The sequence below is a fragment of the Solenopsis invicta genome, chromosome 1 (genome assembly GCF_016802725.1).
Source record: "Solenopsis invicta isolate M01_SB chromosome 1, UNIL_Sinv_3.0, whole genome shotgun sequence".
In the NCBI taxonomy this organism is placed as follows: domain Eukaryota; kingdom Metazoa; phylum Arthropoda; class Insecta; order Hymenoptera; family Formicidae; genus Solenopsis; species Solenopsis invicta.
In genome coordinates this window covers 2834495-2850595 of record NC_052664.1, presented here as the reverse complement: position 1 = coordinate 2850595, position 16101 = coordinate 2834495, and the positions used below count along the sequence as shown (strand labels likewise).

The 16101-nt window shown below is 31.8% G+C and overlaps 1 protein-coding gene across 8 annotated transcripts in view; it reads left to right on the top strand.

The window, feature by feature from the left end:
* The window catches only part of LOC105197919 (homeobox protein 2), a 263567-nt gene that overhangs the window by 129996 nt on the left and 117470 nt on the right, over positions 1-16101 (top strand). For all 8 annotated transcript variants that reach the window (XR_005575239.1, XR_005575240.1, XM_039451994.1 and 5 more), the window contains one exon: positions 10875-10938. Coding sequence is in view for 6 of the 8 variants with exons in the window: in XM_039451994.1 (XP_039307928.1) it covers positions 10875-10938 (64 nt within the window). In the remaining 2 variants the exon portion in view is untranslated. The remainder of the gene's footprint in view (positions 1-10874; positions 10939-16101) is intronic.

The following is a 16101-nucleotide window of genomic DNA, read 5'->3' as shown; positions in this document are numbered from 1 at the left end:
TATAATTGACATCCGATATTTCGATCGAAGCAATAGTTTCCGCTGCCTCACCCTTCAAGGACGATTTTAAGTAATGAAATTTTTGTATATTTCTTAGCGACGTATTAGCGTGTATTAAAGAATTGAATGATCAAAATATGGATGCCAATCTTCATAAGCACCCGAGAAAGTGGGCAAATCGATTTTTGGCAATCTCAAAAAATTGTCATTGACTCTATTTGAAGGATGATTCGCTGGCACTGTTGCTTGCTCGACGCGATTGCTAACGCCGGCCGGCCTTACTCGATCTTTTACTATTCGCTCGCCTAATACCTTTAACTCTATATATTTTTCTTCACAAATCGCCATTTCGGCATCGATCTGCTCATCCGAAATATCCTTATCACATGCTGCTATTTCTATCAACGCTTCACTTAATGTTCGATGAAGCTCGTCCAGTTTCTTTAGTCTAACATTTATTTCTTCTATGTCTACTGTGCTAACGTTTATTTCTCTCATAAAGGTTTCGATTCGAGTAATGCCCGCCTTCGTTATTCTTTTCCTCTGCTTTAATTTTGTTAATTCGCTCATTTTGTTTATTCGTTTATTTTGTGGCGTCCAGACAAAATAAAGTTATGCAAAATTATGCGACTATAGATGATAAATCGTTTAGTGCTAGCTTTATGAAATTATGTATGAAATTATCTGACGATAGACATGTGAACTTATTTAACGATATATATGTGAATTTATGCAATTCAATGAAATTATAACGCTTATGCGACTTAGCTCGCTGCTGTCGTCTCCGGATCGTTGCTGGCTCGTTCGTAAGTACGGCTGTCCTTGTCGTTCGAACGCTCGTACTCTCTCGTTGGCTGCATTCGTTCTCGCTCGCCTGATGCGATCGTACTCGTTCGTTGACTGCTGTCGTCGTCGTCCGCAGGATGCGAACAGACTTGCTCGCTGGGTGTGGTCGTCCGTGCTTGCCTGCACGGAGACGCTCGTAGATGAAGATCGCTCTCGTTCACTTGTTCGGGCAGGCTCGCTCGCCCGCCGCAATGGATTTCTCGCTCGCTAAAATGGACTCGTCCCGCTCTTCTCGGTCTTTCGATCTGCCGAATTTCGATCTTTATGCGCTTTTTCGGTACCTCGTGTGTCTCGGGATGTCTCATGGAATGCCACGGCTCGCCTTGCTGCTTGACTGCCACCACCGTCTCGTACTTTCAGCTCGTTCCTCGTTCTCGTTCGTTGCCGGCTTCTCGCTTGCCGGCCTCGTGGTTTCGGACTCCTGTGGTTGCTCGCCTCGTGGCTGCTGGATGCTTGGCTTGAATGCGCCTTGCGATCGTGAATTTTGCGTTGCGGCGCTTAGCTTTTCCTTTTTTTTTTAATCCCTCTTTCTCTCTCTCTCTCCTTCTCGAGTCGTCGAGTCTCTTTTTCTCACCGACTGCTTTTTCGAGGGATCTCGCCTTGCCGGCTCTCCTCCTTGATCGCCGGTGTTTCTCTCTGGCCGCACTTATTTCGTCTCCCGGCCTCTCTTGCCGGGATCCGGCTCGAAGGACCAATGTTAGATTTAATTGACTGGGGAAGTGATTAATCAGGAGACACACTTAAGGATACGAAGTGACTTTACTTTCTGACTGTAGAAATACAAGTGATCCTCTCACGGGAGTTTTCTCGAGGCGCTCTCGCAACTGCTCGCAGCGCCGCTCTGGTAGTTCTTAACTTTTCGATCGCGCTTAACCACGCGCGAATATTTAAATGCCATAAACTTATATAATAAGACAATTCGGACATATGTTTATGTAAATATTATGCTTTAATTGTACATGTTTCATCTTTTCTACATATATTCACCTAATCTCTCAGTTATACACATATTAGTATACGTATTAGTATAAAGTGTTCACAGATCATCATGAGGGATCCAGTTCGCAGAAGTCAAGCAGCGTCCACCGCGATCACGACTTAGATGGGAATTTTCACTTGAGAATTTTCACTTGGGAATTTCCAAAAGAAAATACTTGAGATTTTTTTGGGAAAAGTGTTTTTAAAATGCTACGAAAATATTATTTTGTATTGAAATTATGTGGTGTAATCATATTAATATTTACATTTCGGAGAAACTACATTGATTTAAGGGATATTAGGTATTGCTACAATGTCTCGTTAATATCGTATCAATATTTTACAATGTTGCTGCAATATTCGCAATCTTGTGATTAAATATTGCTGAAATATTGGTACAATATTAGTGTGCTGTATGGGTATAGTTTAATTATCGCTTTCTGCAGACGACTCGTGACAATATATGCTCCATATAAAAGTTTTTGTTGAATAAAGTCAAATAAGCAAATTCAACATTCCTGTGGAGCGCCGTCTATGTGCTCTTGGTTTGTGACAAAATGTTTTCAATGATCTTTTATTTTTCTAACTAGGTTTTACTTTGTTCACGCACTTTAGACGTGTGAAGCTTTTGCTTCTTATTAAATGTACCTCGACTATTAAAACTTGTAATTTTGATTTTATTACTAGGGTAAATCAAAAATTATCCGCACTGTTGCTGGAACACGTCTTTAAGTTTGTCACACTGCGTTTCGGGCAGGCAGGCTTTAAATTGACACTACTAGGGTTCTATAATCAAAATTGGATCTTGATTGCGTCAGTTTGTTTATCGCTACGAGTGTATAAATATGACTGCTCCGCTAGAAGTTTGCACCAAAAAGGAACAGAGAGCTGTAATACGATTTTTTTGGTCAGAAAGAGTGAAAGGTGCTGAAATTCATCGGAGACTTTTAACACAATACGCCGATTTGCCAGTATCAACTCTAGACCTTGCTGAATCTTTTTGTCGGTGGTGGGAGTTGACGGGCGTCCTACTTCCTCTTTGTATGTCACACTTGTGCGTCCACTTTTAAACTTTTTGATCCATTCATATACATTTCTGCGTGATAAAGAACTGTCCCCGCATTGTGTTAAAAGCTTCCGATGAAATTCAGCACCTTCCAACTAAAGAAGCGGTAACCAAGCGGTAAACAAACTGATGCAATCAAGGCTTTGATCACGGAACCCCAACTTAAAGCCTGCCTGCCCGGAATGCAGTATGACAAACTTAAAGACATGTTCTAGCAAAAGTGCGGATAATTTTTTATTTACCCTTGTATTAAAATGTTTTGTTATTGTATCCATCCAAACGTTCAATTTCAATAGTTTTAGATTATGTACCATATTACGTAATATGTAATATGTATGAAATAAGTATTTTCCAGTGTATGAATTAAATGAAAGAACAATATAAGAAGGAACACATTGTATCTATATAACCTTGCTACGTCTATGATATATATTGTTACTTCCAACATACTTAGCAAAAGTCCGCCTAAAAGACATTAAAAATGTAAAAAAAAGCGCCAAGTATATTTTTTTGTAATATATTATTAACCTTTAAACACGTAAGTGGGTTTGAGAGACCCCATATGAAGTTTCGAACACTTGCTGTGTGAAGACGGAATGAGATAGGAGGTTTGAACCAAGACGTAAAAAAAATTTGAAATCTCTTTTGATTGATCAACTTTTTTGGTCAACTAGAATTTGAACGGCACGGCAGCAAAGTTTTGTTAGGGTCAATGCGACCCATATAACGTGTAAGTGAAACCTTTTTTGTGAGTATTTTACATAAAAAAGCTGGACAAAATACGTTCGAACAGGTCGGTTTGCGGACGTTACTCGCATATTCTTTGTCTAAAATTGAAATACTATAAAATGCTGTAGAAAAGGGAATTTTTCCGAAATACTAAAAACTCATCATAAATCACAAATCATAAAACACATCAATTTTTAATTTTAGACACAATTTAATAAAAAATATTTGCCTTGTTACATAAGTACATTTTTTAATAGAAATGACAATGATATAATTCTTTTTTTTTGAAAGTATGAATTTTTAGCTTTAAAACACCGTATTGTAAAATTTTTCAAAGTTTTTTGTTGCAAAGATATGACTTTTTTAAGTGGATTTTTAGATGCCCAAAAATACCTCATATTCTCCATGTTACATAATTATACTTTTTAACAGGAATGACTTTGCCAAATTTTATTTTGAAAGTGTGACTCTTTAACTTTGAAACGCCGTATTTGAAAGTCGTTAAAAGTTTTTTGTTGCGAAGATATGATTTTTTGAAGGAAAAGTGGATTTTTGACCAATTTCTCATTTTTGCTTAATGGTTTTTCTTTTATAACTTTACAATAAATTATTTTTCAGCAATACCGATTGTGCAGTCACACTCTTGAGATTCTAAACTTTTATTTAAAAAAAATTGTAAAAAAATATTGATTGTAATCAAAGTTATAGCTTCTCAAAGTTGGCAAAGTCTGCCAGACCCGAAAATGTATTTCCGTATTTTACAGGATCGTTGTGTTTTAAGGGTTAATGTATTAAAATACTTAGCAAAAATTTGTGATATCCGCCTAAACATTAAAAATGTAAAAAGAAGCGCCAAGAATATTTTTTGTAATATAAAACCAAACCAAAACTACGATGAATAAAATCAAATATAATATCATCAAAAAGAAATAAAATCAAAAATATTGCAAGTATATTTATTACCGATGGGGTGGGAGTCTTATGACCACGTTGCAATTGATCACCAGCTTCTTACAGTGTTAAACAGTAAAAAAAACTGTAGGCACTAACCGCTCAAATGACTGTGATTAATCGCAACGTGGTCAAACAGGTCACTCCCATACCGATGAGGAGCAAGCTATGTGACAAATAAAATCAAAGATGAGCACAATCTTCAGCAGCAGCGTACTTGGCGGGCCCGGTTTTTTTAACTAATACCGTTAAAGTTATTTTTTATACACACACTCAGTTTAACCCTTAAACACACCGATCCTGAATACGGAAACACGTTTTTGGATATGGGAGACTTTTTCAACATTGAAAAGCTATAACTTTGATTACAATCAATATTTTTCTACGATTTTTTTTTAACGAAAGTTCAAAATCTCAGGAGTGTGACTGCACAATCGGCATTGCCGAGAAATAATTTATTGTGAAGTTATAAAAGAAAAACCAAGCAAAAATGAGAAATTGGTAAAAAATCCACTTTTCCTTCAAAAAATCATATCTTTGCAACAAAAAACGTTTAAGGACTTTCAAATACGGCGTTTTAAAGCTAAAGTCACACTTTCAAAATAAAATTTGGCAAAGTCATTCCTTTTAAAAAGTATAATTATGTAACATGGAGAATATAAGGTATTTTTGGGCATCTAAAAATCCACTTAAAAAAAAAATCATATCTTTGCAACAAAAAACTTTGAATAACTTTACAATACGGCGTTTTAAAGCTAAAAATTCATACTTTCAAAAAAAAAATTATATTATTGTCATTTCTATTAAAAAATGTACTTATGTAACAAGACGAATATGAGGAATTTTTGATTAAATCGTGTCTAAAACTGAAAATTGATGTGTTTCATGATATATTTCGAAAAAACTCCCTTTTCTACAGCATTTTATAGTATTCCAACTTTAGACAGAGTATATGCAAGTAACATCCGTAAACCGACCTGTTCGAACGTATTTTGTCCAGCTTTTTTATGTAAAATACTCACAAAAAGAGTTTCACTTACACATTATATGAGTTGCATTGACCCTAACAAAACTTTGCTGCTGTGCCGTTTGAATTCTAGTTGACCAAAAAAGTTGATCAACTATATCAATCGAAAAAGGAGATTTCAAACTTTTTTACGTCTCGGTTCGAACCTCCTATCTCATTCCGTCTTTACATAGCAGGCGTTCAAAACTTCATATGGGATCTTTTAGACCCATTTACGTGTTTAAAGGTTAAAATATAGCCTACACTTTAATCATTATTTACAAGATTTTGTAAATTATTAAATCAATTTTCAATACTGGCATTGGTTGGAATATAGTCCTAATAATGGCATAAATATTTAACAAAATTAATCCAAATTCCGATAAAAATGATGTTATATAATACAGTATGCTAAAAAATAAAGAATAAGAAAAATTGTTAGGTGAAAAATTAACATAAAGATAAGCTTGTTGAATGTACCGAATAGCTTACTTTGAATTTTTATAGTATTTATTATTAAATTTAATACTAATCATCAAATAATGTAATTTTAAAATCTCGTCATTTACTATAGCATTACAAAAGATAATGAAAAAGTACTTACTAATTTCTAAGTAATTATTATTATAAAAACTTATAAATAGGTGAATAGAATATTTTGAGATTCGTCAGTGATTTAAATAAAAGTATGAACAATAGAAGGACTGCGTGCTCTAAAAATTATATAAAAAAACGAGCCCGCCAAGTACGCTGCTGCTAGAGATTTTATCCATCTTTGATTTTATTTATTACATGATTTGCTGCTCATCGGTACGGGAGTGACCCGTTTGACCACGTTGCGATTGATTACAGTGTCATTTGAGCGGCTGGTGCCTACAGTTTTTTTACTGTTTAATTGTTATTTACACGTAAAAATATAAAATTTTATGTGGAACAGCGTTCCACACACACGTCACGTTTAAAAAGAATGAAAGAGAGTATTTGTTTCGAGATTACAACAAGCAGGTTCTAAAAGCTTATTGAAATATGAGCTGGGGAATCGGCCGTGGTGAGGCCTAGATATAATGCCTGTGGCCGCACTTGACTCACAAGAAAATCCCCCGCGGCGTGGCCGCCTAGCGGTGGCGCCAGCACTCATTTGTTAAATCCATTTCAATCCGAAATTACAGGATTTCATAAATTATAATTAAATCGAATTTTAATGCGATGTGACACGCAGAGAGACGCTGACAATTCTTGTGTGCCATTTTTAAATAAAGAGATGTTTTGATAACAACACTATAAATCACGTTAACAAATTTGTAAAATTGTCCGAAGGCTATGCTTTTATTGGCAGTTAATAAACAACTGTCAAGAAAAAAAAAAGTTTTTGAACAATTTTACAAATTGGTTAAAATGATTTACAATGTTATTTTATCAAAATAGCTTTTTATTTAAAAATAGTACGCAAGAATTTTCAGCCTCTCAGCGTATCATTTCTCTCTACTAATGTAAGGATTCCTAAATGTGGTCGCTGAGAGTATTTAGGATTCTTAATACAACTGATGAAAAATTTTTAAAAATTTGTATATTATGCATTACATTTAAACAATTTATGAAATTAGAAAAATAAAATCTTTCGAATTTTTTTGAATGTTTGAAAATTTTTAACAGTTTAGAGATATATTAAATTAAAAAAAGAAATATATATAGAAGTAATATATACATAATATAAAATAAATATCTATAGATTTTGAAAGATACGAGTAAATATAGATAGTGTAGATGTTAACGTATAAGTATCAAATAGATTACATTAAATTCTTATTTAAAATAATGCAAATAATACTTTTAAACATTAACTTTTAATTTAACTTAATTTAATTTCTTAATGAAATTTTTTATCGGTATTACTATATAACTCAACGAAAAATGATCTATTGAATCAATATCAAAATGATTTCGACATCAAATTGATGTCAATTTGACATCGATTCCATTATCATTTTATTATAGTTTCTGCAGCGCCTCTTTTTTTGCAACGCCTATGCATCCAATAACAGAAATCTAACTATCTAAATAATTTAAAGCTTGTTAGCATGTAAATAAGTTTTTCTATACATACAATTAAATATAATAATAATAATTTAATTTTCTGTTTTATACATAATTAAATTTTAAATTTTAATTACCGGTAGGAAATTTTTATGTAAAAAATATATATAATTATATATAAAATATGTTCATAAAGGTTTTCTTATTGTTTGGTTATTTAGAGTAATTTTAAAACTCTAATTAAAAAAAAATTTTCTTACATTCTTATTTAAAACAATACGTATAATACTGTTAAAAATTCACTTTGAATTTAACTTAATTTAATTTCTTTTAATGTAATTTTTAATTAATTAATTTTTTTATTCAATTTTTAAATGTTATTAGACTTATAATTTTTTATCGGTATTATGGTATTTAACTAAACCTATCAAAGATTGTAAATGCTGTTAATATCTGATTTACGTTGATGATCTACGTCAAATTGACGTCGATGTCTCGACTTGGAGACGCCATCGACGTCAAATTGATGTCGATTTGATTTATAATTTTTCCCTGAGACAGTAGTAAGCATGCATTCGCGGAAGGCGATACGACAACAGACAAAGTATTTTATTACGAAAGTCCAGATAATTTTTAACTCACCCTCGTATAACGGATACAACAATTTTATAAGAAAGACGAAAAAAATTGTAAATAATTTACTAATTTTTTTCGGTTTACTGTTTAAACTTCGGTTTATACTTTAATTGTGAAGAAGCATTTTTAAATCAGTAATTGCTATTATAAAAAGCGGCGCGTGCGCAAATTAACATTCAGTAGATATTGTAAAAAAGAACAATTTTAACATGCCCTTAAGCAGCCAAAGATTCATTAACGACGAAGTCAAGATGGTTATCAACAGTTATCCGCAATTAGTAAGCATTTTTATGCAGTTTTATGAATATCCAAGAATTTAACGTATATGTGATAAAATAATGAAATAATATATAAAATAGAACATATTTATTATTATTATTATTAATTCGATCAAATAAACATTATATATGTATCGTATATATTATCCATGTTGTCTATATTTAGATACATAGCTGATAAATCAATTTTAATTAAAGAACACATTCCACGATCAAATGCTATTACTTTCAAATACAGGATATAGTACTGTTTTACAAATATGTTATATAAATATGTTTTATTTTATAACATTTTTAAAATTATTATTAATATTTTTTTAATTCTTTAATTCTTTAATATGTAATAAAAATAAGAAATAAAGTAAAATCTATCTAAAAAGTAAAGTCTTTTCCATAATGAAGCGTAGATCAACATTGTTTCTTCAAAAAACTAATGTAAGAAATTCTACGTCCTTTCCGTTGTGAAGTGACGCTCTTTGCGTGCGTCGTCACAAGGGCCCGAGCACAGCCGCGGGGACACCCTCGGATTGCGTTTTCTCTCCCAGGGAAAGAGAGTGTACTCCATTTCTATTTTTTAACTTATTTGTATAGCGTGTTGTTTTTGTATGTTTAATTCATACTGGAATATTATAAGCAGTACAGAGCGAGTATGACTCAAGTGCATTGTGATTAAAGCTATTAGAAGTGAGGATCTATTAAAAGATTTAACACTATTTAACAAATGCCTTATAGAGACAAGGACACTTACAGCTTGGGACAATGCAATCATCATTATACACAAGAAAGGAAATATTGCTGACTTAAAAAACTATAGATCAATTAACTTACTCCCACACCTGTATAAGTTATTCACAAAGATCTTAACTAAGCGCTTTACGTCTAAGCTCAATTTTTATCAACCCGCAGAACACACAGGGTTTCGAGCGGGCTACGGCACAAGTGACCATTTACAAGTCGTTAAAACATTAATCGAAAAATCCATTGAGTACAACAAACCACTTGTATTGATATTTGTGGACTACGAAAAGGCGTTTGATTCCATCCAACACAATGAATTGTTTAAAGCGCTAGTCGAGTGTCGGGTAAACGGGAAGCATCCATTTGGACACAGTACAATTAGACACGAACCACTCACAACGCTTGAACAGAAGAAAATTACTAGGCACCAGCCGCTGTGATTGGCTGTGTCCAAATGTACTGCGTCCAAATGCTTCCCGGGAAAACCATAGGTATTCAAAATTTTTTGAATGAATTCCGGGAACTTTTTAATCAAGGTGATACATCAACGTTATTTCTTCGAAAAACCAAAAATCTACACTTTTCTTCAATAATTCATAATGAGGCATAGATTGATGTATTTTTATCATATTTTTAAAAATTATGTCTTCTCCGTAATATAATAATTTATAATAGAGTATAAGAAAACGCACTCTAATTCGTAAATACACTTGACACCAAAATTAAAGCATCATCTATTCTGACTTCTAAAAATAACCGAAATTCAAGAGAGAATAATTTTGTCAAAAATAATCATAAAAAAATGTTCAAAAAACATTTCAAAGCTTGAAATTTCTAGTTTCAAGATTGATAATTCATTAAATTTATAGGTTGTTCATGAAGTTACGCGGATTCAAATGAGGATTCGTCAAATCTCCAAATTTTTTACAAACTTTGCAAAGCTCCACGGCGTCAAATAAAAATTGCACGCAAATGCGGTTACAGCATTTGAAGGCGCGAATTTTTATCTTTAATTTGCGTTCTTGTTGAGTATTAAACGATTTTTATTTATCGAGTTATTCAACATTGAAGCAAAAAAGGCCATGCTTTTTGCTTCATTATAAAGTTTTGAAAAAAACTCTTGATATCGACTATTAAATTCTGGAATCAAAAATAGGGTTAAATTTAGGTCTATTAAATATAACGAATTATTGCACCACACTAGGGCTGCGGCGTTCCAAAATTTACTGCTAGTATTGAAAAGCTATAGTATACGCTACGTAAACTATAGATTTTCACTACTTACAGTGAATTTCGGAACACAGCCTAGGACGCTATTTTTGAAAACATGCAAATAATTTTTCTATACGAAAGTGGCAAAATAGCCAATGAAATTACAGTATATAGTAGTAGTATGTTATCTGTAGATTTGAATCTTATTATAAGTAATAAAAATTGAAAAAATTTTAAATTTATAAATTACCGACTTATTTTCTCACAATAAATTCTTTTAATCATTATTGATAATTTTATCATTAATTTTGTATGTTGACAATAAATTTATACTTTTATTCTGTCTACTAATGATAATTTATATTATATTCATATCATATTTGTATTTTATATGTTACAGTGCATGTTACAAAGAGCTGGAAATTGGCGTTTTAATGCTTTCACGCTGGAAACAATCACAGGTGGTGAGTATGATTGGAATTATATTATATTTAATATTCTGTAATATTAAAAGAGACATCCAATTTTTGATTATGGATTTACATTCTTCCCAAAAATACTTAGAATTATTAAATAAAACACAAATTTATATTCAAATTTATTTTGTCCTATTTAAAATAATCTTTATTCTTTACAACGTACACGCGTCAATGCTTTACTCATAGGTGAAGCTGGAACATATTGTGATCGATTTTTTCTTTTTTCTCCTTCTTAGTGTAAAAGAATATTTGAATTCTTATGAAATGAATAAGTTCTCCTTTCAACAAGAAACAATTGATTTTTCTCATGTTCTTCTCAGAATGAATTCTATTTGTGTCGGAACTATGCTTAACTAATAATCAATAAAAAACAAAAGAGTAAATGAAAGTGATATTTTTTGGCAAGGTTAAACATGCACCGTGAAATAAGAGTGATAAACAAAAATATATACGAGTATAATCACAATGTACCTTAAGAATTACTGCTGATGTTACATATAACCCCAAGGATACCATTATTGCCACTCAACTTCATGTGAACACTGATACGAAGCTTGCATTAACATAATCATAGTTTTAAATAAATCTCTAAAAATAACTTTACAACAGGTCGTATACATTTGTGCCATTGAAAGGAGTGCCTTACCTTGAGAAACAAAACTATAAACTGAAAAATTTCATCTAATAATATTTCTTCGATAAATTGATTGTCACTCTAGAGTGCTGTGTTAAGAAACATTAGAGATATAATTAGGATAAAGTTCTGAAAAGATGAACCCTTCGATTTGGTTGCAAATTGGTATACTACTGTATTTTGGTGTGCTGATTACGAATATTATAATAAAACTTACCGACAAGGTTATCTTTAAGGTAAAAAATTAAGGTAAAAACCAGGTTTTTTCATTTGTTTACATATATTTCGAAAAATATTGATTTCCTGAAAAAAAGTGTCAAATAAAAAATAAAGCTCTTTGAATTATCTACAATAAAGTTTCCACGCATAATTTTCGTTATCGCCACGGTATACGCGTAATCTTACTTTTAAATAGCGCATGCTCGTAATTGTACGACATAAGGCATATAAATGGACAAATATATTTACTTATACTAATACACACGCACGCACACGCACACGCACGCACGCACGCACGCACGCACGCACGCACGCACGCACGCACGCACGCACGCACGCACGCACGCACGCACGCACGCACGCACGCACGCACGCACGCACGCACGCACACACACGGGGTGCAAGGGGATGGGCTTACACCAAAAACACAATCAAGAAAAAAATATAATAGGACGTAATACAAACTCGCAGTGTCCTATACTGAATGACACCATGGTATAATAATACCGTTTGTCTAAACCAAACCGTTTTACTTTTTAATAAGAATTCCATGCATTTACATTTTACGCGAAGCAATATCCTCTCATCCCCATTCTTACTTACTACGGTGTGAAACGAGGCCTATGACGAAAGAGTATCTTTCATATTTTTTTGCTTTTTCTGAAAATTATTGGTTTTGTTCAAAGAATGTATAATATATCAATGATGTATTATTTTAAGAGTTATAACCTTTATTTGAAATATGTTTTTGTTAAATTAATATTTATCAAAATAATATTAAAAAACCAATATTTTTCAAGTTTTTTAAATTTTTTACCTTGAAGATGACCTTGTCGTGGTTTTTATTATCATATTTATAATCAGCGCACCAAAATACAGTAGTGTACTAATTTGCAACTAAATCGGAGGGTTCATCTTTTCGGATCCTATAATTGTGCTTGTTTAATGTTAAATAAGGATGAAACGATATCTCTAATAATATCTCTACTGTATCTGAACACAGACAAATTTTAAACCAAAAAATGTAAAAATACATTATTTTGTAATAAATACTGTGTATTTGTAAACTAAATCAGTTTTTTAAAATTCATTGTTAGACCAGCTACATCACTTTTCCTTTTTTACCGATTATACAGTGTGTCACATTTTTATAAATTACATCCTAAGTAATAAATATTTCATTACTTTGAGTTTAAAATCTATTCAATAACACTTTGACAAGTATAATCAAGTTTTAATATTAAATATTGATTATTAACAAAGTTACTTAAATAGGTGTCATGTTATTCCCTTTTCCTCTATGTATTCCGGCTTCATGACTAATCCCAATTAGCACACAATATTTTAAAAATGTTTTTAAAAACCTTTAAAAAACATTTTTAAAAACATTTATAAAAACGTAAAAAATAATGGGTTAAGTGCCCTTTTTTACATTAAAAAAATGTTTATTTTAACGTTAAAAAAATGTTTTTTAAATATTATAAAAACATTTTTTAAACGTTTAAAGAAAATATTTATTAAATGTTAAAGAAACGTTTTTTTAACGCAGCATAAATGAGCAAAACATTAAAAAAAAAACATTTTAAAAACTTGCAATAAAAATATTTTTTAAAACGTTAAAATTAATGTAGTTATGCCCCTTTTTACATTAAAAAAATATTTTTTTGATATTGAGGTTTTTTCTTAGGAATTTTTTTTCGGAAATTTCCGCACGATCACCCATCCAAGTCGCGACCCAGGTGAACGTTGCTTGACCTCTGTGATTGCTGCGAACTAATTCCTCGTGATGATCTATAAACACTTTGTACTAATACAAGTTGATCACTGATAGATCAGGTCAATACATGTTATCGAAAAGACGAAATATATATAATTAAAGCATATTATTTATATAAATATATATAATTAAGTTAATTTTTTATTGATTTTTACAGGTGTTATGGAAACATTTTTTAAACAAATTTTAAAATCAATAATGTCTTCAAAAAAAATTCTTCAAAAGATGTTTTGGCTTGTTTATTCCACGTAATCTTTATGTGTTAGAATGTGCTGAATCCGAAAATAACCTCCGTTTTGTCATAGGATATTATGTTTTCTGACAATGTAGGTAACTGTTAAATAAGGCAGTACCTCAAAATAAATAAAAATAGATTTATGAAATTAATTTTTTATTACAAATTTTTCATGAAAATTTATTTTTTTTATTTTTTTTATTGGAATGAGAATCAAGAAAAAAATTGAAGTGGCATGTCAGAGCCGTTCAGCTTGCAATATGTTGATCCTGGTTTTATTAGCTCACTCTAAAAGTTCTTTTCTCTGAAAGTTACATTTTTTTGGCATTGTATATCTTGAATGCACTGATGTGAATTAAGTAATAGTAATTTTGACTTTAAATTTGGTTAAAAACCCTAAGATCAAAAAATATCAAAAATTGAAAAAAATTTACTAAATTCGAAAAGGATTTTGCATTTTGTGGCAAATCCTGATGTCCAGAATTTTTTTCAATATTTTTTTCGTTTTTAGCACACCAAAATAGACCGGAATTAGATGAAAATAATCAAACAGCTTTTTAGTCGCAGACCTGTGTAATTGAAAAATAAATAGCTTAAATGTTATGTTACGTCTGCCGGTTTGAAAACTGTAATTGGTTTTAGAATTTATTTTGGCCGCTGTCATCAGTTATTACTTAATTTGAGGGACTTCCTCAATTAATCAACAACGATTTTAAAAGAAGTACGGAATGGATTTAATTTTTAAGTGTTTGAGTGAAGTCGAACGTGAGGAGCTTTTCTCTTTTCTTTTATTTATATTCGCGTAGAAGGATGAGTGGATCAGAGCGTTGCGTGGGATGAGTGTGTATGTATAAAATAAATAGTATGGTTGTTTGCATTTGACTGAGTTTATTGGAGTTTATTCAAAGAAATGGAAAGAAAAAGTTCTAATACATATTACGATATCACAAAATGCCCGTCAGCGTTCTCGATATTTTGTAGTGGACCGCTTGACCTTGCTTATATTCTATACCGTTTATTTTAAAAGATGACACGATTAATATGATTGCCATGAGTGTAATAGAGTATAAGTTTTTATTATTTTTTTTATGTTTACCATTTCCTTAGTAAAAAAGCTGTAGGCAGGAAGCTATAGTTATAGACTATTTTCAAAGATAGAGAGATATCAAGCCGCCGAGAAAAACAAGCAAAAGAAATTTTCTAAAAGAAACAGAGAGATGATTAGTAGTCTGAGAGTAATTTGAGTCCTATTTATCTAGAAATAGGTAAGAGTGATTTTAATCTTGAAACATATGGTGGTTCTCTGAGACCGTTGATCTTAATTTTAATTCTATTTTAAAAGAGAAATAGTTTTACACTATATGAAATTTATTCTTCAGAAGTGGAATCATTTTTTCAGAAGAAGGAGGATCAAGGTTTTGCTATCTTGGAGATCAGAAAGCGCTCGTTCTGTTTTATGGATAGATGGAAGATTTTTAGACAAGATGGTTTTCAGGGTTTCGCTATTCTAGTGGATAGGAAGCGCTTGTCTTAATTTTAGGTATATGAAAGAGAGAAGTGGAGAAGATTTTATACAGGATAAAAAAATAAGTGTCCATAAAAATAAATCTCGAGATTATAAGATTTTTAAATAATTTTTATAGAAATTTTTAGTTCCAGAGGAGACTGAATTCAGAAAACAAATGTAGAGAGAACATGATTTTAAGGTTTTCAACCTGTATTCAGGAAAATAGATTTGTAGTAATATAGATTTTCAGAAAGAAAAATAATTTTCGACAAGTTGTTTGGTCTCGGGGAAGATCCATGATGTTAAGAAAAGTAACCCGCTCGTAATCTAACTAAATGATCTTGCATTTGGGAGTCGCCCTGGGTACGCGCCTTACCGATCATCAGCCAGATATGAACGCTCGGAGCTTCGGGATCGCCCTATTTATACTGACAGGTTGTAAATGCGATATGCCGGGGGGAAAGGTTTCCCATTTTCTGTCAGTTTTTCAATATGGTTTAGGCTCTTTAAATGTTGCACCTTGCCGCGTCCCGCGCAGCTCGCGCTTTGATTCGCGCTCGCGGAAGCTTGTAGGCACTCGCGGGGATTGCGAGACGCAGTGAGACGCGTGCGATTTCAAAGTTTGATACTTTGATACTTTTGATACTTTGAATTTTAATATACAATACAATTTTCAAGGAATTTTGATTTTGAGTATGCAGAACAGTAGTATGATTTTTACCGAATCATTATGTCGCCGAAAAGTTAAAGTTTTAATATTGCTTCTGCTAATAAAA